Consider the following 21,871-nt stretch of genomic DNA (forward strand, 5'->3'; position numbering starts at 1 on the left):
CTCTCTGGGCTGCATCTCTGCTAGGCTCATGTCCTGCCAGGGAGCCTTCCACAATCGCAGCTCCTCCTACAAGAAAGCCCCCCAAGCCCTTCCCCACACTTCGCCAAGCTCCTCTTGTCCTTAAGAGCTCAGCTGAATGGCCGAGAGCTCAGGGAATCCTGCCAGGGCCGCTCTGACTGCGTCAGGGTCGACCCTCTACACCCGCTCGCAGCCACGCTGCAGCACCGAACTGATCCATGATTTGGTGGCTGTCTGTCTCCCCACTGGAGTGCAGGCTTCACGAGGCAGGAACAGAGTCAGACCTATCTCGGCCGTGTGCCCGGACCTCACGTGTGCCTGACACACACTGATGCTACGGTGACAGTGCTGATGACAGTGATAACAGTGATGGCCTCCGTGAGCAGACACGGTCTTGCAGATGTTAACAATTTCGTCCTCACACCGACCCCAAGAGGGTGGCACTTTTACCCCCATTTTACAGAGGAGGGAAAGCGAGGCTGAGCCAGAAGTAATTTGCCTGGGGTGACCCCACCGGTCCGCCCTCAGAGCTGGCTCAAAGGCAGGCATCGGAGCTGGAATCCTTGCGCTCAGACAGGAGCATTGACCACAGGCAGCCTCTGCGCTGGTCCCTACACACGGCGGTCAGGTGTCCAGTGGGCATCTGCCGTACAAACGCTGAAGGGAAGCGGTCCCCGCGCTGCCCTCGCTAAGCGGGGTGCAGTCACAAGGGGCTTTCACCCTAGCGGGCTAGATTCTCAGTAGCTTCCTTATTAGGCTGATTTTCTTTAGTAGCTTAAGTATTAGGTAGAGATGAATTTGAAAGTTGAGATTATTTGCAAGTGTGAAGTATAAAGCGTTTTGTAAATGTAATTCTATTTGTAAGTGGATGAGGGCATAATGAATATAACATTCATTATATGAAAAATATTGTGGGATTGGGGGTATAAATTGACTTAGGAATTGTCCTATGAAACAGCCACAAACATCCAGTAACACCCAAACACCCCCCTTTTAACCTCAAGTCAACACAAAATAAGAAGTGACTAGACTTAAGGTGGGGGGTAGGGCATGTGTATTTCTAGTGGTAAAAACCATTCCCCAGTGAAAATTAAATTATTATCTAGTTAATAAGAGTTCCCCTGTCCCTTAGCACATTAATACTTGCCCCCAATTGCTATTTAATATTTTTGGTTTTGTATGTCTTTTGCAAATTGAGCTAGCATTTGATGAATGGCTAGGTTCTGCTACCCCAACTTTTGGACTGTTTCTCGCATAAAAATTACAATTCCAGATAATCATGCCACAAAGATCTGGGTCTCATTAGGAGGGAGGGATGCTGGGAGGTGGCCCAGTCTGGCCTCCCCCAAACCAAAGAGCCATGGCTTTCTCTCGTCATCCTACAAACGATTCAAATTTTTCAGTAATTCTAAAACCTGATGTGCTCTTTCCATGCAAGGAAGTGTTACGGCATTTTTCAAAGGAGGAGGATCTCTATCCCTGCTCCTTTACCCTCTCATTCCCACCCCCTCACCAACACCCACACAACATCTGTAGTTCTTAAACTAAAAGCACAAATTATTGTAAAAGTTAATTGAGCTTACAAAGAAATGTTTGTGTAGGAAACTTTCTCAGCTTCAAGGAGAGAAGTCTGATTTGCATGGCCATTCCACAGGGTAGAAATTGGATCACTGGAGGCATTCCTACAGCCCCACTGGGTAACCCCTTCTGCTGCCACCAGCCCCTTTCTGCAGATTTGACAATGTGCCAGAATAAACAGCTTAATGATGAGTCCTCAAAACATAAAGCGCACACTTACAGTTTTTCACTTCTCTGATTACTGGCCTCAATAACCAGATAGTCAGCCTAAAAAGCAAAAAATAAACAAACCAAAAAAGTATTTTAGGTTACAGATTACCAACTTACTGAAATACGTCCATTGCACCTAGGCCCCCCAGCCATTTAAAAGACCTTGGACACCATCCTCACACAGCACTGGCCTTGCAGGGACCTGCAGGGCCCCAGGTTGCCAGGAATGACTTGATGTCTGTCAGCATGTTCTGTCGGATTGAATGGGACAGCCCAAGAATCCGGGGCTGGCACGAGAACAAATAAAAAGTTTTCCCATCTCCTGGAGTGAATTGTTGAGCCTGAATTTGGTACTTAGACATATAGTGCGGGTCAGCAGCTTTCACTTGCGGTGGTTTTCCAGACCTAGGTACTTTGCTCCAGCCCCATCACCCCACTGCTCTTCCTTAACTACCAGGAGTGACTTAGAGTCACAAGCAAATAGGTGGAGGCTGTCTTGGTGAAGCCTTGTAACTTCACTTACAGTACCTGCATTTTGAAAGACACTAACAATGATCAAAAAGCAGCATATGTGTCTCCTGGAGAGTAGTCTCCGATTATTCCCAAGGGGAAAAAATTCAAATAGTTTCCCACTAAGAGATAAGGAAACCCCACTCCAGGATTCTTTGGCCTAGAATTATTTTCATGGTAGAGCAGTTTCACCTTGGTCATTGAGCTTAAATGAAGGCTATTTTAGAAAGCTGAGCAAGGGAGAGAATTACAAAAATGTCTTCTGTGAGTAAGAGAAAAGCAGAAGAGAGAAGTTGGAGGTAGGAATTTTTTCAAAAGAAGATATGAAGTATGTTTTGTGAATCCCCTGTGTGAGTTATTTTTATGTATTCCCTTGGGTAATAAGGAATAATGCAGCAAGGATGGCAATGATAAGTTTTCTTGTCTGTTATTCTAACAGACCATGTTTTGGGAAGACATCACTCTGGTTAAATCCCAAATACATTCAGTCAGAAAGTGGGCTCTCAACAACAGAATTCTGTACCTGCAGTCAGTAGCAAATCCAATTCCATTAGGCCAGGAGGATGTAATAGAAACTAAAACCTAAGAGAGACCCAAGCAAGGAAAACGACTTCCTCATCCAAGCCTGAGAGGAATTTACGGTCAGCCCTACTATTAATAGATGCAGTGGAGATTCCATTTTCATTGCTCAACTGCCATTTTAGTTATTAAACTTAAAGGAGTGAATCAAGTCTGCTGAAAACTCATATACGATGTTAGTACAGATAGTAATTTAGCAATATTTATTCATCCCTTATTGCTTGCTGAATTTCTCAGCGTAATAAGCTAAAAGGGAAGCCAAAGGAAACAGCATGTTTGCTGTCGTTCTCGGGTGACATATTATTCTTTAAAGAGACAGGATGTGCTGTGAAACAACAGAACGCTTTCACCACCCAAGTATGAGCAAGTGCACATCCACAGAGGCAGCCGGGGCGGAGGAACCAGGACAGGAGGAACCAGGACAGGAGGAGAAGCTGATGGGGAAGCCTCTCTGGAGGGTGTAGCTGTGAAGGGAGACCACACACGTGGAATTCCCAAGAGCACTTGGGAGGTGGAGTCAGGGTGGGGAAAGCACTGCGATGAGAACAGCAGTGAGAGGCTACTGTTGTCTTCAGTATCTGTAGGGCCAGTTGCATCTGTGTTAAGTCAGAGGAAATTATCATGGGTCTAGCTTCAGATCAGTGTCAGGAATAATTCTGGGATGGAGTTGTAAGTCAGGAGTGGGCTGCTACGCAAACTCTCTTAGCAAGATTAAAACTCTTAGTCACTCGGAAGGACCAGCAGGACTTGATAACCATTTGTGGTGAATATGGAAAGCCAGGATTCCTGGATATGGAGTTCTTATGGATGTCCAGTTCTTTTTTTTTAACATCTTTATTGGAGTATAGTTGCTTTACAATGGTGTGTTAGTTTCTGCTGTACAACAAAGTGAATCAGGGCTTCCCTGGTGGCGCAGTGGTTAAGAATCCACCTGCCAATGCGGGGTACACGGGTTCGAGCCCTGGTCCGGGAAGATCCCACATGTCGCGGAGCAACTAAGCCCGTGTGCCACAACTACTGAGCCTGCGCTCTAGAGCCCACGAGGCACAACTACTGAAGCCCACGTGCCTAGAGCCCGTGCTCCGCAACAAGAGAAGCCACCGCAACGAAGAGTAGCCCCCGCTCGCCACAAACAGAGAAAGCCCGTGCTCAGCAAGAAAGACCCAACTCAGCCAAAAATAAATAAATTTATATTTTTTTTAAAAAGTGAATCAGCTCTACATATACATATATCCCCATATCCCCTCCCTCTTGCTGATGTCCAGTTCTAAGAGTAGACGACGTAGCTTCGCACAGAACCGTAACCTCACCGCCCCAAACACATAAATGACAGCTTCCAGCCCCGCACTTCCTTATAAGTTCTTAGTACCGTATATCTTCAATTCCTCTATTTAGCTGAGGATAAAATAGGAAGAGCTTAACCCTAAGAAAACCCTTCTGGAGTTTGGCCTTGGACCAAAATGACTCACTTTAACCAGGTTTATCTTCTAGAAAGTACAGAGTAAAGGGAATTCTAATCACGCGCTTCCCCACCTTCTGTCAGGCCTTCCTCTAAAACAGAGATTGGCAAAGTACAGCCCAGGGGCCAAATCCAGCTGCTGCCTGTTTTGCAAATAAAGTTTTATTGGCACACGGTGGGGCCTGGCTGGCATTGCTTGTTGTCTGTGGCTGTCTCTGGGCCACAGCAGGGTTGAGTGTTGGGACAGAGGCCCTGTCATCTGCAAACCCAGAAATATTTACTCTGGCTGTTTTCAGAAAAAGTTTGCCAGCCCCTGCTCTGGACCAGCATACAGGATGCTTCAGACTGTATTTTCTGGACTCAGACCTGCAGGGTGAGAGGCAGCTCTGGTTGGCGTCATCAAAAATGATGGCATCATCATCATTTTTCCAGGCATGTGACCCATCTAATAGCAGATGCTTCTATAGGAAAACTATTACCTTGAATTGCTGGCTCCTCGTGGAGAGCTTATATGTTCTAGAAACAGTAGTATCTGAGCAAAATCAGGATTCTTCTGTGGCAGAAAGTTGGCTCAGGCTTCTTCTGAGTTAACTTAGAAGTTTTTAGTGATTTCTGAGTCAGTATTTCCTAGTCACTGAGCCCAGGAATTGGGGTGGGCTTTGGGTCACACTGCAAACCAAGGAAAGAGAGGCTGCAGGCCTCCCCCACTGGGACCATTTTAAAATGAAACTTAAAAGGAATATTTAAATTAAGTAGGAGTAAGTGAAAAAATTGTTCATTTTAAAACAAGCGTTAATTAAAAACACGTGCATACACACAGCACACAAATCCAACTGCACTTACAAAACCACCACAAAGGGTCAGGCGAGGCTTTCTTCTAAATGAAAAATAACAGTAGAGAATGTTCTGAGCCGAAAGCTGGAGCTCTCCTCAGGGAATTCTTCTAAAAGGCGCACAGTAGGTGTGGCCTCCTCAGCCTTAAGTGCCCGGCACAGACCCCCTGGTCAGATACGGGCCCAGATGCCCCTGCTTTCAAGCCCCGGGCTCGTCCCTGTGGCCGGTTAGCTGTGGTCAGTGTCAACTGCTCCTTGCCTCAGTACAGGAGCCACGGCTGCTCACCAGTCCACAGACAGCCATGTGAGCAGAAGGCGGAGGGGTCAGCCTCTGGGAGTGCTTGGAAGGAAGGAAACAATTCATTGGACTGGACCCAGTCCAGATTTAACTCAGATTCAAGTCGTAGTAATATTTACAGAGTCTACCACGTGTCACTGAATCCTCCCAAGAGTCCCTATTTTATAGGTGAAGAAAAGGAGCCTCAGTGTGATGGAGAAGTGACCTCCGTAGTGGTGGGACCAGAGTTCTTAACCAGTCCTTGTGGCTCCAAGGCCATTGGTCATTGACAAGTCATTGTAAAAGTCGGTGACTTTTCAAATCCCTTATGACCTGAGTATGAAACCACTGGTTCAAATAGTTGTGCCGAGGACCCGACATGTTTCAGTCACTTTTAAAAGAAAAAAGCAAGCGGCAGACTCTGCTCGTGGCTGAAATCAAGCCCATCACTTTTTTTTTTTTTTTTTTTTTTTTTTTTTTTCTTGCGGTACGCGGGCCTCTCACTGTTGCGGCCTCTCCCATCGCAGAGCACAGGCTCCGGACGCGCAGGCTCAGCGGCCATGGCTCACGGGCCTAGCCGCTCCGCGGCACGTGGGATCTTCCCGGACCGGGGCACGAACCCGCGTTCCCTGCATCGGCAGACGGACTCTCAACCACTGCGCCACCAGGGAAGCCCCCATCACCTTTTTAGGGAGATTACTTTGCTCCTTTCACTGCTTCTGATTTGTTCCCAGCAGCAAAAAGGATACGATGACTCCCCCGCAGAGAGCAATTCCAGGCTGAAACAGCACAGTGCAAGTTCAGACTCGAGAAGTGGCTTAGAAAACTCAGCCATGTTAGCTTTGTCCCTTCCACACTCGGCCCCGCAATCCACCCTTTCCCAAGCAGCACCCCCGTAGACCGGCCTCCTTCTGCACCTTTGCTTCCTTTCCGTGATCCTCGTTCCTGTAGGTTCGCCCGCAGGAGTGTCAGAGGTCCTCTGTGACCTCCTGTGTATCGTCTCCTCTGGGCTTTCCTGCGGTTCTGCAAAGGCCGCCTTTGGAAGTCTTCACACAGCAAAGGCCGGGCGGACCCCAAACACCGCGGGGCAGCTGAGGAACTAGACCTAGCCTTACCGTGGCCCGTGCTGCCCCGGGGAGCACGGGGAGGGGTGCTGGGAGCGTCTTGGTTTTCAGAAGAAAACACTGTTGTCATGGCCTCTCCCGGTGTCTTAGTGATTACTCCCTTCTTTGGATTTTCGTTGTTGTCATTTGCTTTGGGTTTTTGTTTTTTGTTTTTTGTTTTGGTGGGGGGTAGTGGCTATTTGTGTGTTTGGGTTTTTTTCTAATGCTCATGAGTAAACCAGCTTAAATGTGTGTATGTTTAGAGAGATGACCTCGAAACACAATTGTGCACTAGAGACTGATTCCTTTAAAACATGAGTAATAATAGATGAAAAAATTTAAAAGGACATTCAGACCATCTTGGGGTGGAGGGTAGGCATGCACAGCCGCATAGAACCCAAACACAGTGCTTCTGCAGAGAAATACTTGCCAGAAAAGGTCCTTACCCCCCATTCTGGATTGGAAACCTTTTATTTCCTTGCAAATTACAAATCTTTTCCAGAATTTCCTTCGATAAGAAGAATGCATGGAGCAGTGATTCTTAGAGATAACTGTAAAGAACCCGGGAAGGATCACCTGTATCCCCAGGTGGCCCAGAGGAGGGGAATGCAGGGGGGCAAGGAGACATGGAAGAAACCTTATTTTCTTCATGTAGCAAATTGTGTGACTGGGTACAGTGAAGTACCACGTGTAGGCAGCCTGCTCTTTACTGGGAACGTGGGATAGCGTGGCTTCATTTGCTTGACGGTGAGAAACGCGAGGACCGTTCCCGGGTAGCTCGCGCTTGGCGACTTCTCCTCTTGCCGACCTGGGTTCCTTCAGCGGCTCTGCACCGCTTGGCTGTGGGATGTCCTGTGATTATTTCATGTGTAGTCATCTCCGCAAAGGACTAACGCATTTCTTCACGGCAGTGAGCACTTCGGATTCATTCCTGGCAGCTGTTGTAGAACCATTTTATTCAATATGAAATAGGTTTTAGTTGAAGAAGTGAATGATCAGAAAAACACACAGCCCTCATGGCCCTGGTGCAGACCACAGAGCAGGAGGGAACCAACCCTCACTCCGTGGCCAGCGACACCCAAGGTGATGGCTCCCCAGGCCAGGGCGCTCCTAGGCTGGGCTGGGATGAGTTCCAGGGGGACAGCTCCCACTGTGGGGCGTGTTACCCAGCCTTTGTCATTAGAGGGAGTCATGCAGGCCTGAGCAGAATGGAAAGCAGAAGGGATGTGAGTTGGGCGGGGACGTGTCAGCCTTGCCCCACCGTACCTCCGCACCATCTTGCTGGGAACGACACCGATTGTGAGCTCGCCACAACCTTCCTGCTGCTTTCTGCTCACCAGGTCTCTGCGGAAGAGGGTCAGGCCGAGTCAGAGGTGAGAGGTGTGGTGAGGGACAGCGTGCAGTCTTAAGTCAGACTCTGAACCGTCAAGTCACGTTTTGACCCTGGTTCAAGCAGTGGTCTTTGACCCCAGCCCCATCTGGGATTTTACATTTCCCACTTCCTTAACCAGCCCTCCTCTGGGCTTTCCTCTGTGCTAACCATCCGCGTCCCCTTTTCCACCCCACCCCCTGTCCTTCCCTGTTCTTTCAAGTCTCCTAGCTTTCAGATGGGCAGACCATCCCATTCCAGTGGGTGCTTCGGCGGTGAGAGAGGATAACTAGCCCTTCCTCGTCCAGGTGACAGGCAGGTCTCCGCAGTCGCCTTCTTGAGGAAGAGCTTTGCAAACTGTCATTGCAACTGTGCAGTGTCAAGTACTAATCTTATTGTGGACTCTGGGAGGAGGCGCTTACTCACAAAATATCTAGAAAGGAACAGCCAGACACACTAAATTCACTCTTGTTATATTTTCACATAGAGAGATTTTAAACCAAATCCAGCCTTCTGTCCTTTCCTCAGTGCACCCTGCTCAGCATTCAACATTCAATCAAGGAACACTCCAGTCCCATAGAGGCCTAGTTCTATGTTACCTGATATAGATTCTGATGTATAATCTGACATGTATCATTCATCCATCCATGAATTTTCATTCAGTACATGTCCATGTATTTAAAATACAGATGACCAGAGACAGAACGTGTTGCCAAGTACTCAAAAGAGATGTATTGGACTGAATGAATAAAAGATGAGTATGGCTTTCTGAAATCTTCTCCGGTCCAAACCCATCCCTGGTAGTCCAAAATGGGTAAAATTCATTTCTGACCTACCAGCCATTCAACTACCTATAAAAATGGAATTGATGGCCAGCCCTGTGATTCAAGATTTTTCATTTCCATTGTCAGGACCATTCTCTGGACAGCATCCGATAAAAATGAAAAGTGATATCTTTAATTTCAGAATTTTAAAGCATCCCAAATTTCAACACAACTCATCAAATTTTGTTGAGTGCATTTAAAAAAGAAATCCTGGGCGGGTAAGTGGGGGGATAGTTTACTGGTATCCTTGAAGACACATAGGCAGAAATAGACTGCAGTGGTTTGGCTACTGTGAATACTGCTATGGTGAAACCTTAGTGTCAGACGTGATTTGTATTTACAGAGATTTGTGATTTATGAAGCACGTTCATGTCCGCGATCTCATTACTTCCCACAACTACCCTGTCAGATGCATCAAGCTGGTCTGATTTCAACCAGTGGGAACACCGAGACCCAGAGAGTTGCGATAACTGGCTGGAGATCATCCCATAATGATACATCCCAATCTTCACACTGATAGGGCAGATATTTGATGCCGTCACTGGAAACCTTCCACGATCCCTCCCAGAACTGGCCTTCCCGGGATTCATAAACATCAGTTAACTCCCAAGAAAGCGGATACAATGTGCACAGGTGTCCTAACTCAGTATATTTTTTAAAAGTCATAAACTGGGCTTGCGCTTATTTTAATGGCTAGGAGGAGAATCATGAGGAAGGAAGTCAACCAGTCTGGGTATTCTGTGCCCCAGCTCAAAAATAAAATAGGCGTAATTTTAAAGTCTTCTGCTTGTTAACTTAATTAGAGCTACCTGAGTTTGCAAATGTGTTGGACATGCCGAGGCTTGGCATGTTTAGTCCAGTAGGCATATTATAATGCACATGGCAAATTATCAAGTATTTAAGAGGACTTTTTGAGTACTACATGTGCATCTTACAAGTTGCAATGTAGATTGAAATTCAGTTTGACAACAGTCTTTGGATGCCTACAAACTGAGAACTATTTATTAGTTATGAGATCAAATATGATAAAAATAAGGAACTCCTGATAAAATATAAAGTTTTGGAAAATAAAGAAAAACGGCTTTCATAAAGCCGTTTAACATGCAAAACTTTGAAACTCATTTCTCCATTTTTATGAAGTGTATTTTATTAAAAATGTCCTTCTTTTTGGCCTTGTTCAACACAGATTTTTGTAAATTATCTCCTCGATAATGTTTTATTATAAAGAAATATATGGTCACTATAGAAAATTTGGAAAATGGAGAAACTGTAAGGAGGAAATAAGAAAAACCCAGAATCCCACTATTCATAAAAGACTGTTGTTAACAGCGTTTGGTGTATTTTCTTTCTGTCATATTTCTGTGCATTTTTGAATAGTTGAAATGTATATACATGCACATTTTGAAATTGCCACCATAATACAGTTTCAGTAAGGCAAAAGAAATGATAAATCCTGATACGATGAAACCTCTAGCAAACTCGGCGTATCTTTTCCTTATTTATTTTTAAATCCATTATGTAAATATCTAATTTGAGATTTCCTTAAACCTTTTCAGGATGAAAGTGGGCAAAATCTTCCTCTGGCTTTTAAAGCTTAATCAAATATGTTACCTAGCCTAGAAAGATTTTACGATAACCCTCCAGAAAGTTGTGAGGACTGGCAGTCTTCTGAGACATCCTGCATCCCCCTCCCCCGCCACCAGACACATGGAAACAGGAGAGGCAGAGGGACCCGTGTCAAGTCATCCAAGACTTTGGTCACGTGGCCACCATTGACCCATTGCTTCCACGTCTAAAATGTAAATGCAACATGTGTATTCACACCCCAGCAGTCATTCCAACGAGATATATCTGTACATCTTCCACCTCTCCCCATTCTGTGTGTGTATTTGCATAAACAAATAATAATTTTAAGTAGTGATAAATGCTAAGAAGAAAAGAAATCAGGAAAATGTGATAGAATGCAAGGGTGGGGACTTAAGCTATTCTGGTTCCAGACAGGCTTTTCTGAAGGGATGTCATGTCCATTGAGTTGGAATCTCAGTGATAAAAAGGGAGACAAAGATGCAAAGAGCTGGGGAGAAAGGGAAGAGCATTCCAAGCAGATGGAACAGTGCTGAAGGGAGCAGGAACCCGGCGCCAGGGAGAAACGGGGGCGGGGCTGTGTGTCGCAGAGAACATACGTGGCTGGGCCGGTGGACGGGGGAGGGAGCCTGAGAGGGTGTGGGGAGGCCGCGGGCAGGGGCCGGTCCCAGGGGCCGGTCCCGTGTTCTGATGATACTGGGAAACCTGGATCGTTCAAACCAAGAGCAGTGCAATGTGATTTCTGCTTCAAAATGAGCTGCTCTGTGGAAAATGGGGTAACAGTAAAAACAGACAACTTCGGAGAAAGGGATAGATTGGCAACAGCCCAGTGACTTTGGTTGCCGTTGAAGTGTAGAGAAAACAAATTAAAATAATTATGAGTTTATTTAGGCAATTCCACAAGCGTCTAAGTGGATTTGGAGAAATCTGGAGAAGCCTCTTTTCATGTTGTGTCTTAATCAGCCATACACATTTGCCCAGGCTTGAGGTCAAAGAGAAGGGCCCACTCCCACAATGACACAGGAAAGCCACAGGCTCTCCCCCTCACATCAGGGGTATCTCAAGACTTAAAGGAGGTAGATTGTTTCATTTTCAGTTAAGATAATATGGGGGGTTCTTGAGAAAAAGAACAGCCTGACTCTGGATCAGCCCTCAGCGTCCGAGTGTGATACGCAGATAACTTCCCGTAAGACTCCCTGGAAGCCACGTGAAGCCATACGTCACCAGGATGCATCTCAGAAACGCCTGCTGTGCAGGGGACACCTGACACCAAAGGACGGTGCTGCGTGATTCCATGAGAACGAGGTCCCCAAACAGGCAGAACTATTCTAAGTGAAAACAGATCGCGGTGTGTGGTGTCTGGGGCAGGGATTGTCGGGGCGGGGCCGTGAGCGAGCTCCTAGCGTAACCGTGATGTTCCAGGGGTAACAGGTTACACGGGTGCATGCATTTGTTGAAACTCATCAATGCTACACTTAAGACTGATTATCTCACCGTTTGTGATACTACCTCGACAACAGCTGTCCACTCATGTTGAACTGTAACCAGTGGCATGTCAGGGTGAAGGGTACCGACATCTGTACCTTACTTTAAAATGCATCCAAAAAATAAGATACGTGATAAAGTAAACGTAGTAAATTGCTACTTTAAGGATGTTCACAGTACAATTCTTTTAGCTCTTCTGTCCATTTATGAATCGTCGTAATAAACTGTGAAGGTGAAAAGCTAAGTGCTTTGCAGGACCCTACTGTTCTTGGTTCAGTAGGATTTGTCTTCACATTTGCAGGAGGGAGAGCAAATCCCTAGTATGCTGTACGGAGCTTGACACAAACACTTTTAGTTGTCTGGTTTTCAACTTCATAGCCCTAAGGTCATATTAAATTTCTATTTGAATAAATTGCTTAAATATGCCTAAATGCATATTTTAATGAAATTCTTAAAGTACAGTGTATTTCTTTTTCTTTCTTCTTATGATTGGATAAATATTCTTCAGACAAAGAATAAAGTAACTCTGTTTAATGCCCAGTATTTGAGTAAGCCAATCGGCAGATCCAAACATGCCCAGTTCAGACAGCACCTTAGGACAAGGGCACGTCCACAGAGGCCCCCAATGTCTGTCCAGAGGCACTTTATGTCAAACAACTGTCACAGTTCCCAGTAGTTAGCTGTAACGAAACAAGGTTGAAGCTTTTGTGTTCATTCCATCCTCAGAACCATTCTGGGAGGCCAGGATTGTTTTCACCAAGTCTGTGCTTGAGGAAAGCGTGGCGTAGAGCTCTGGGAAGTCGTTCAGTGTTGCATAAGGATGAAGGGCTGACCAAGAAACTTTCTCCTGGCTGAGCTAAGGGCTCTCGCTCTTGCAGTTTTGTCTTAAATCTGCCTCACTAGTTAGTGATTTTTACTTTTTAATATTACTGATTCAATAGCCTCACACTGAAATTTTCTCACTGCTTTATATTACATAACATGAGATATTTGGTATAAAGATGGAACCAGGATTATACTTTGTTCAGTCAAGAAACCTAGGCCAGGCCATTCCAGTCCTCAGCCTAGATTTGCTGTCTCCTTTTGGGCACATGACAGGGGAAGCCTCAGAAAAAACAGCCTTGTAAATTTTTCTTTTGATACTTTAGTAATTAACCCCAGAACAGAACTCAAGATGGACTTGCCTTAAGCTGAATCAAATAGCGTGTCAACTGCTTTTTCTCAAGGATAAACATGGTGGACAGTTGGACAATTTTTTGCCATTATCAAAAAATAAATCAACATCTTGCCTAACAGTTTAGGTCTATTTCCTCAAAATAGGTTTTCCAAAGTGGAACATCATGACATGGAATTTAAGCATATTTATTTGTTTACACAGGTTGTCCAGTTGCTTCTCAAAATGTTTTACAAATTAACCTTCATATCAATAATGTGTAATGTTGCTATTATCTTCCAGGTACAGGATCTTTTATGAATGTAAGAGTAATTCATACTAATTGTAAACAGTGAAGGGTCATGGTAGGTATTCATCAAATAAATACTCATTCAGCACTTTTTGAATGAGTGAATGACAACACAGGTACAGTCTTCTTGCAATTATTTTCTCCTATAACAGGCTAAACTGACATGGCATGTTTTCCTTTTCTGCTGATGAAAGTCACTTTTGCGTGATTTAATGATAAAAATTCTTTGGTTCAGTGAAGAGAAATTTACAAGCTAGTACCCCCTGATCCTTTAAAATGAAAGTAGATGGGATTGTTTTCATCCTTCTGTGTACAGAAGAAACGCTTCAGAAATGTGCTCCAACACCCAGTTCTAGTCAATACTGGTCACGTGGCTGGTGGGAAGGGTGTGATGGATACTTGGGGCTCCCTAGACCAGAGCTGACCAGTTAGGCTGAAATTTAGAGACCATGGTCTGTCAGCTGGAAGGCAGCTTTTGTTCCAAGGTATGCCGACAGAAAGGTCACCCTTTATCGTCAAAACCCTGTACCTCCGTTGGTGGTGGCATCTTTAAGGACCTTAGAATTGGGAAATCAGTCTGGCCCCGTCCACATGCATTGCAGCCAACTGTGTACAGCGGTTCCAACTTGAGGTTCCTGTCAGAGCGGTCCACACTCCTGGGTGAAAGCAGCCAGAGGTGTTGGGTCCATCCCGTGTTATGGTCGGGAAAGGGAGGGAATCACTGTGCCCTGGAGCCAGTGCCAGGGGGCTCTGTCTTGTGGGCTGTCGCAGTTCCCGTGTGAACGTTCTCTCTACCACCGGATTTGAATGAGACCACAGAAGGGGAAAAGAGGGAAATCCCCTCTTTAACAAGAGGAAGTAAGGGTTGCTTCCTATTTACTGTTGGTGTAAATGCTTTGCATTGATTGTGTGGTATCTGAACATGTGCTCGCTGCCGTGGCACTAAAATGCAAGAGTGGACGGTGATGCTCTTCGGAACACTTCTGTGGGGAGGGGACAAAGGACCTATCAAAGAGGAATGAAGACTCGAGAACAGTTCCTGAAGGGAGTCCCTGCATATTGACTCTGGCCTTGGTGTTGTTCTCAACCACCTGGTTGCAGGTTGCATCCGTGGAAGAGCCTGGCCTGGTCTGAATCTAACCTCCAAAGCCAGGGGCCATATTTCTTCACTTATGATAATTTGGGTTCAAAGTACAGTCCCTTAACAGCTCCCTGCTTCAAAAGCCCCGAACCTCTTTGTTTTCTTATGCTTGCCTGTACATGTTCTTCAAAGAGCTAAGTTTATAAACATGGCTTTATTATAATCCCCTCCTTTGCTTTTAAAGATAGACTACCAAATGTATTTTCATAGTCTAACTTCGTCCCCTAATTTAAAATGTCTTCCTGTATTAAGTTTGATACCTGAAAACATCAGGGAGTTAACCGTGCCAAGGCCACATCCCGGCAGGGGATGCAAAACCCTTGCACCTGCGCCTGGGTGGGTGGGCTCCTTGGATTGTAGGCAAACACAAAGGCATGTTGGTTTCTTAGTAGCTGAGTGTGTTTTTTAAATATATGTTTTCATGTTGTCCTTTTCTAAATGTTATATAATATTTGATTTTGTTCTTTGGTGCATTCGTTTAGAATATTTTTCATCTCCAGCCAGTGGGTTTCAATTTACACTCTTGTCATTGATTTTAGCTTGTACAATGTCATGGTCAGAAAATATGCTTGTAAATATTCTTTGAGCACGCAATAATGTGACATGCAATTTTTTGCAAAGTAAAAAGTTCATTATACAGTTGTTAACTCATCATTGTAATGCTGAGTTGCATATCATGATATGTATTTTTTGTTTACTAAAGCTCTTACAGACTGTTTTATCTTAAAGATTTTCATAGAATTCCCATCTATTTCTCCTTGAACTTTTAACAGTGTTAAACAATTCCACGCATTATAGAGATGAACTAGTCCTTATTATGAACTGCACTATAAAAGTATAAACTTTTAAACATTTTTCGCCACATTTGTCCTGAGTGGCCTTCGATCCGAATATGTCGTAAGTCACCGAAGTGTGCGGTTAGTTGAAGATTGCGAATATCGTTTTACTTTAGTTTTGCTCTTCTTGGCATTTCATGTGATACCTTTTCTCCTCTTGTTTCCAGTTTGCCAAGGGACAAGTAACAAGCTCACCCAGTTGGGCACTTTTGAAGACCACTTTCTGAGCCTCCAGAGGATGTTCAATAACTGTGAGGTGGTCCTTGGGAATTTGGAAATAACCTACATGCAAAGTAGTTACAACCTTTCTTTCCTGAAGGTTAGTTCAATGAATGTGATTCTTACCCAAATACAGTAGAAGTAAATATAAGTAGATTAAAGGCCTTGGCAGACTTTAACTGGCAGTGTATTTACTTTTGCTGTGGCAATTATAAGTCCTAGGGACCTACCCATGCAAGTTTTATGAAAAGGCCACTTTACCAGCTAGTGTCAAGTTATAGCTATAAAAGAGCAACAAAGAGAAACAGACTAGTCTGGCATTCCGTGATCATCGTGGACACTGATCTTTTAACCGTCACTTCAACCATGGTATCCTGACATACTGGCTCTTTAAAAAAAAAAAAAAAAAAAAAAAGGAAAAAACTCCTGCTTTGTAGCATTTGTCTATTTCCTGGGTATAACTACCCCCACCATGGTTGATTTCCAGCTACCAAGAGTTTAACAACTCATTCACAAAATTCCCAAATGTTTCACAGTAGGCTCTAACGAGCCAACGGGAATCAGCCCTGAAGGCTTCTGAGTTTGGTGTAAACTTAGGATTGGTTTTCTTCTGGGTTTGTTTGTTTTTTTTAATAGGAAAACCTGCAAGACAGATAGAAAATAAATTAATAAAACATTTCCATTTTCATCTCAGTGTGTTGAACAGCAAGCAAAATGAAAGTCACAGCATTCCTAAGTAATACACATGGTCCTTTGTTATTGTTATCAAGCTGAAGAGGCAAAAATGCAGGAATCATTGTAAATTCTGTCACCTCCCATGGGATCCAGTGGTAATCACCTGCATGCTTCGCATCTGTCAAACACTCCTGTTCAGCTAGGTGTCCTGGGCTCTCTGGACCCGTTTCAGATCTTGCATTTGTGAGTTCCTCAAAAGAGAAATAATATGTTTATGTTTTATCTCCTTAGACCATCCAGGAGGTTGCTGGCTATGTACTCATTGCCCTCAACACAGTGGAGAAGATTCCTTTGGAAAAGCTGCAGATCATCAGAGGAAATGTGCTCTATGAAAACACCCATGCCTTAGCGGTCTTATCCAACTACGGTGCAAATAAAACGGGACTGAGGGAGTTGCCCATGAGAAACTTACAGGGTGAGAGGCCAGGGAATGGGGAGCCTATAAATGCAGAGAGTGACCTCGGATGGTACTCAGGAGACTTGGTGCTTTTCTGAATTCCATTCAGAGAAGACATTTATTCATTAGACACAGATGTATTTGTGTGCCAGCCATGTGCAAGATACAGCAGGTGGAAGTCGCTAAGAAGATAGTAGATGGTGGGGTGGGAAGGGAAGACTTAAGCCAAGTACCAGTTCTCCCTGGTTCATGGAAAAGTATCCAGAGAGTTCGTAAAAAGTGGTAGAGGTTCTGGAAAAAAGAGTATGACCAGGTGACCGGAGCTGGAATGCTTAGGTAGTCTGCCAGTCTTACTACCTGGACCTCAGGTATAAGGGACATACATTAAAAAAAATCAACCCTTATTTGAGACATTTTCCAGATTAATGCTGTTATCCAGAAAGCCATTTTTAAGTTAAGGATAGGGAATAAAGGTATTACAGGAGAAGTTTGAATTCTTGTGAGTAGGGCACTTGTGTGAGTTCTGTGAGAGGAAACTACAGAAGATGAAGAAAAGACGTCAAGTTGATTTTTAAAAATTGAAGGTAACAGTGATCGTGCCCTCACCACGCGGCAGGTGCAGTGCCAGCTGTGTTAAATTGGCAACTTCATTTAATGCCCACAACCTTCCTTGAAAGCAAGTGGTAGCTCTGCCACTTTACAGATAAAGAAATGGTGGCAAAGTAACCCTCCTGAAGTCCCACATGAGTGAGAGGACGGCCGGGGATGGCCACCCAGTCTGTGTCCCCAGAGCCCTCGCCTTCGCATCTTCCACGCAGCTCTGACGAGCGGGGGGGCTGACCCCAAATGGGGGATGAGAGCAGAGGATGCACGACAGAGTGAGGGTGCTGGGCAGGGAGGGGCCTGGTCCCAGGCCGCGGTGCTGGCATGGCTGAGTGTCCAAAGCCCCACGGAGCCTGACGTCTGCTCTCCAGGTTACCTCCTGGGCTCTGCATTCAGGAGGCGGCCTTAGGGCTTCCCACCCCCTCACCTGCTGGGCGCAGCTCTGGCGCTGCGTTGTCCTGTCCGTGCTCGGTTGTGCTCGGCCCGCCTGGATGCCCATCTTGCCTCATGCTGTCACTGTCTTGTGGCGACAGGCAGAGGCGGGTGGGAGCGGACTGTCGGGTTCCAGCCCTGGCTCCATTGCTCACCAGCCAGGCACCCGGGAGCGTGTTCTCTGTGTCTTCAAAAATGGGGATGGGGCTTCCCTGGTGGCGCAGTGGTTGAGAGTCCACCTGCCGATGCAGGGGACACGGGTTCGTGCCCCGGTCCGGGAAGATCCCACATGCCGCGGAGCGGCTGGGCCCGTGAGCCATGGCCGCTGCGCCTGCGCGTCCGGAGCCTGTCCCCCGCCACGGGAGAGGCCACAAGAGTGAGAGGCCCGCGTACCGCAAAAAAAAAAAAAAAAAATGGGGATGAACGATGGTGACAGACTTCCGAGGGTGGCTGAGAAGACTAAGTGAATTACTCCAGATAAAGCGCTGGGCAGCCGTTTCTTCTCTTGGTATTATTTCCGTTGTGGGTATTGGGGTAGTATCAATCCCGATTATTTCATGTTATTAAATAATCCTCTAATGTGGGTTACTGGACGAGAATTACACCCTGTTATTGATAACTAACGCGGGCCTCTGCTCCTCGCCACGCTGCCCGCGGCTTCTGTCGGGCCCTCGGCCTCCCCTCTGGCACTCTCCCGGCCCCTGATCTGTCGTCCCGAGGGTCCCGCTACCCTGACGTCTCTCTTCTGCGTCTCTAGTGCTGACCTCTCATCAGTTTATCCCTTGACTCTGGCTCCCTCCTGGTGAACGTTTTCACTTGGTTGTCCTGCTGCCGTCTCTGACTTCGCATCCAAAGCTCCCTTTCCGACCCCCCAGCCTGCCTCTGTAGCCCCCACCCCCCCCCACCCCACACCCACACCCCCACACCGACACCCACACCCCACCCCACACCCACACCCACACCCCACCCCACCCCACACCCCCGTCTGCTGAAGGAACCGCCCCCCTGAGCCCTCGGGGCCTGTGCTGCGGTTGTGCGTCCACTGGAGCCCTCAGCGCCCACCCTCCCTCGGGTTCCTCCACGTGCTGCCATCAGCCTTCAGGAAATGTCATTCTTTCCATCAGCCTCAGAGAGCTTCCCAGGGAGAACCCTTTCTCTGCCATGTCCTTTTCCCGCTGTGGGATGCTGGGCATTACCTATGTATCTAGATTAGAGTTACAGTCAGAGAACCGTGTGAGGATTAGCTCAGGTCATGCGTATAGCCCAACTGGCCCCTGTTGTGAGTCGTGGTCCGCTGTGGACGTGAGGTCATTAACTGTGTCTCCCACGCATGTCGCTTCTTAGAAAGGGACCAACAGAAATCACTCATCTCCGCTGACCCCGCAGCTCTTGCTGCTGTGCTCTGTGTACACAAGTCATTCAGGAAATGTTTACACAAATGTCATGGATGAAACACTTGTCCTCTGCTCAGGCTTGACTTTTCTTATCACCCCTGATTTTTCATGTCCTCCCAGCTCTCCTTTGAACAGATGAACAGGTTTACATCTTGGCATTCCCGGCGCCCGTCCCGTTTCTTCCTCACACGTACACACCCTTCTGCTGCACCTCACTCCCACCCCCTTTTCTCCAATGAAATGCTGCCAAAGCCCCTCACAGCATCCTCCCTTCCACCCGCCCTTGCTGTTGCGTCTGCCCTTTCACATCGTCATCACACAGTCATTCTGGTCCAGCCCAGACCAACCTCCCCGGGAACCACCGACTCACTGTACACTTGTCGTTTATGCTAAGTGACTAAAGCATTATCTTCTTTCCTCCCCATATTTCAAAATTCTGATCATTCATGGTTCAAAGACCCAGTGCAGGAGAACCCTGACTCTTCCACAGAGGAGTCCATCAGGTTATTTTCCACTGCCCCCGGTGAAGTTGCAAGGGGAGTCTCGTTTGCAGGTTGCCATCTTTTAGCAGAAGGCAAAACGTGAAGAAACGCATGCATACTTCAGGAGAATTTAGGAGAGATGGCGCATTTGTTCATGGTGGTTCCTTTCTCACGCAGAGATCCTGCAAGGCGCCGTGCGATTCAGCAACAACCCTGTCCTCTGCAACATGGACACCGTCCAGTGGAGGGACATCGTCAACACCGACTTTCTAAGCAATATGTCAACTGAATTTCAGAGCCAGCTGAGCAGATGTAAGTGTTGCACATGACCCCTGCCCCCAACCTGCAGCTCTTAAGGTGGGCAGAGCTGTGGAGCTGGGGTGGGGATCAGGAAAGCAGAGTTAACATTACATTACATTAATCTAATACAAAAGTAAATATTGATAGTAAACAGATTATATGCTCACTAGAAGACAGAGGGGGAAAAAACCTGTTTTTCATGGTGACAGCTCCCCTGCTGGCAGATCACCCGCCCCCACCCCCACCCCATGACAGCTAAGCCCTCATGTGGCATTGAGAAGAGCCTGGCATGTCACCTCTGGCGAGGGGGCTTCTCACATCTTGTGTGAGGAGACTGCCTAGGCTTTTGTGAGTTACTGACTTGCTGCTGAGGCTCAAAGTAGCGCCAGGCCCTCTGGAAGCTTTGGGGCTGAACTCTGCCCTCCTGCTGCTGGGCCTGGGCACTCCCACATGGAGCCCCCAGCAAAACTGGGGAGCATATGGCGACGAGTTTGTCCATATTTAACTAGTGCCCGTTACCTAGTCCCTGCCATTCATCAGTAAAGCAGCCCATGCAAGGGAGAGGCTGGCCAGGGCCAGGCTGCAGGTCAGGGCTGCCCCATTAGCGCTGTTGGCAGTGGGAAACTCTGAGGACCCTAAGCTCCGCTTAGCCAGCTGCCTTCCTGATCTCGCTGACCTTTCAGTCTTGAAAATAAGAAGCCATCATCGTTTCCTGTTTCTCTGTTTCTCTACAACTATGCAGTGGATGCATGGGTGTTTGTTTTTGCTTTTGGGGAGGTTTTTTGGGTTTTTTTGGTCTCAGAATTTGGAGATGATATGGATCTTAAAAATCAACTGGAGGGCTCCCCTGGTGGCACAGTGGTTGAGAGTCCGCCTGCCGATGCAGGGGACGCAGGTTCGTGCCCCAGTCTGGGAAGATCCCACATGCCGTGGAGCGGCTAGGCCCGTGAGCCATGGCCGCTGAGCCCGCGCATCCAGAGCCTGTGCTCCGCAACAGGAGAGACCACAACAGTGAGAGGTCCGCGTACCGCAAAAAAAAAAAAAAAAAAAAATCAACTGGAGCTGCTTTGTTTTTTGGTTTTTTTCTTTAATTTGATTGATTGCTTATGATAAAATACCCTTAACATAAAATTTACCATCTTAATCATCATTTTTTTTTAAATAAGGACCTTTTTTCCTTTTGTGTATTTTTGTGGTGAACTGTTTTTCTTTAATTTTCTTTATTTTATTTATTTATCTTGGTTGTGCTGGTCTTAGTCATGGCAGGTGGGCTCCTTAGTTGCGGCTCACTGGCTTCTTCAGTTGTGACACGTGTGCTCCTTAGTTGCGGCTCACAGGCTCCTTAGTTGTGGCATGCGAACTCTTAGTTGCGGCATGCATGTGGGATCTAGCTCTCTGACCAGGAGTAGAACCCACATCCTCTGCATTGGAAGGCAGGTTCTTTACCTCTGTGCCACCAGGGGAGTCCCCATCTTAACCTTTTTTTTTCTTTTTTTGGTACGCGGGCCTCTCACTGTTGTGGCCTCTCCCGTTGCGGAGCACAGGCTCCGGACGCCCAGGCTCAGCGGCCATGGCTCACGGGCCCAGCCACTCTGCGGCATGTGGGATCTTCCCGGACCGGGGCACGAACCCACATCCCCTGCATCGGCAGGCGGACTCTCAACCACTGCGCCACCAGGGAAGCCCCTTAACCATTTTTAAGTGTGCAGTTCAGTAGCATTAAGTACATTCACATCATTGTGCAGCCATCACCACCATTTATCTCTTTGCATCTTGCCAAACTGAAACTCTGTCCCCATTGAACACTAACTCCCCACTCCCAGCCCCTTCATCCACCATCCTACTTTCTGTCTCTATGAATTGGACGACTTTAGGTGCCCTGTATGAGTGGAATCACATAGTATTTGTCCTTTTGTGACTGGCTTCTTTCACTGAACACAGTGGCTCTTCTTGAACAGCCATCCAAGTTATAGCATGTGTCAGAACTTCCTTCCCTAATGTGTCTGGATACTATTCCATTTGTTGATTCATCTGTCGATG

General features: G+C 46.5%; 1 protein-coding gene across 2 annotated transcripts in view; it reads left to right on the forward strand.

The window, feature by feature from the left end:
• Positions 1-21,871, forward strand: part of EGFR (epidermal growth factor receptor) — a 191,024-nt gene that overhangs the window by 116,050 nt on the left and 53,103 nt on the right. Inside the window, exons 2-4 of one of the 2 annotated variants that reach the window (XM_007463679.1) lie at positions 15,437-15,588; positions 16,455-16,638; positions 19,709-19,843. In XM_007463679.1, the coding sequence (XP_007463741.1) occupies positions 15,437-15,588; positions 16,455-16,638; positions 19,709-19,843 (471 nt within the window). Of the gene's footprint in view, positions 1-15,436; positions 15,589-16,454; positions 16,639-19,708; positions 19,844-21,871 lie in introns of those variants that run through there. The other variant, XM_007463680.1, reaches the window with a different exon arrangement.

This window comes from Lipotes vexillifer, unplaced genomic scaffold (assembly GCF_000442215.2).
Source record: "Lipotes vexillifer unplaced genomic scaffold, Lipotes_vexillifer_v1.1 scaffold759, whole genome shotgun sequence".
Lineage (NCBI taxonomy): Eukaryota > Metazoa > Chordata > Mammalia > Artiodactyla > Lipotidae > Lipotes > Lipotes vexillifer.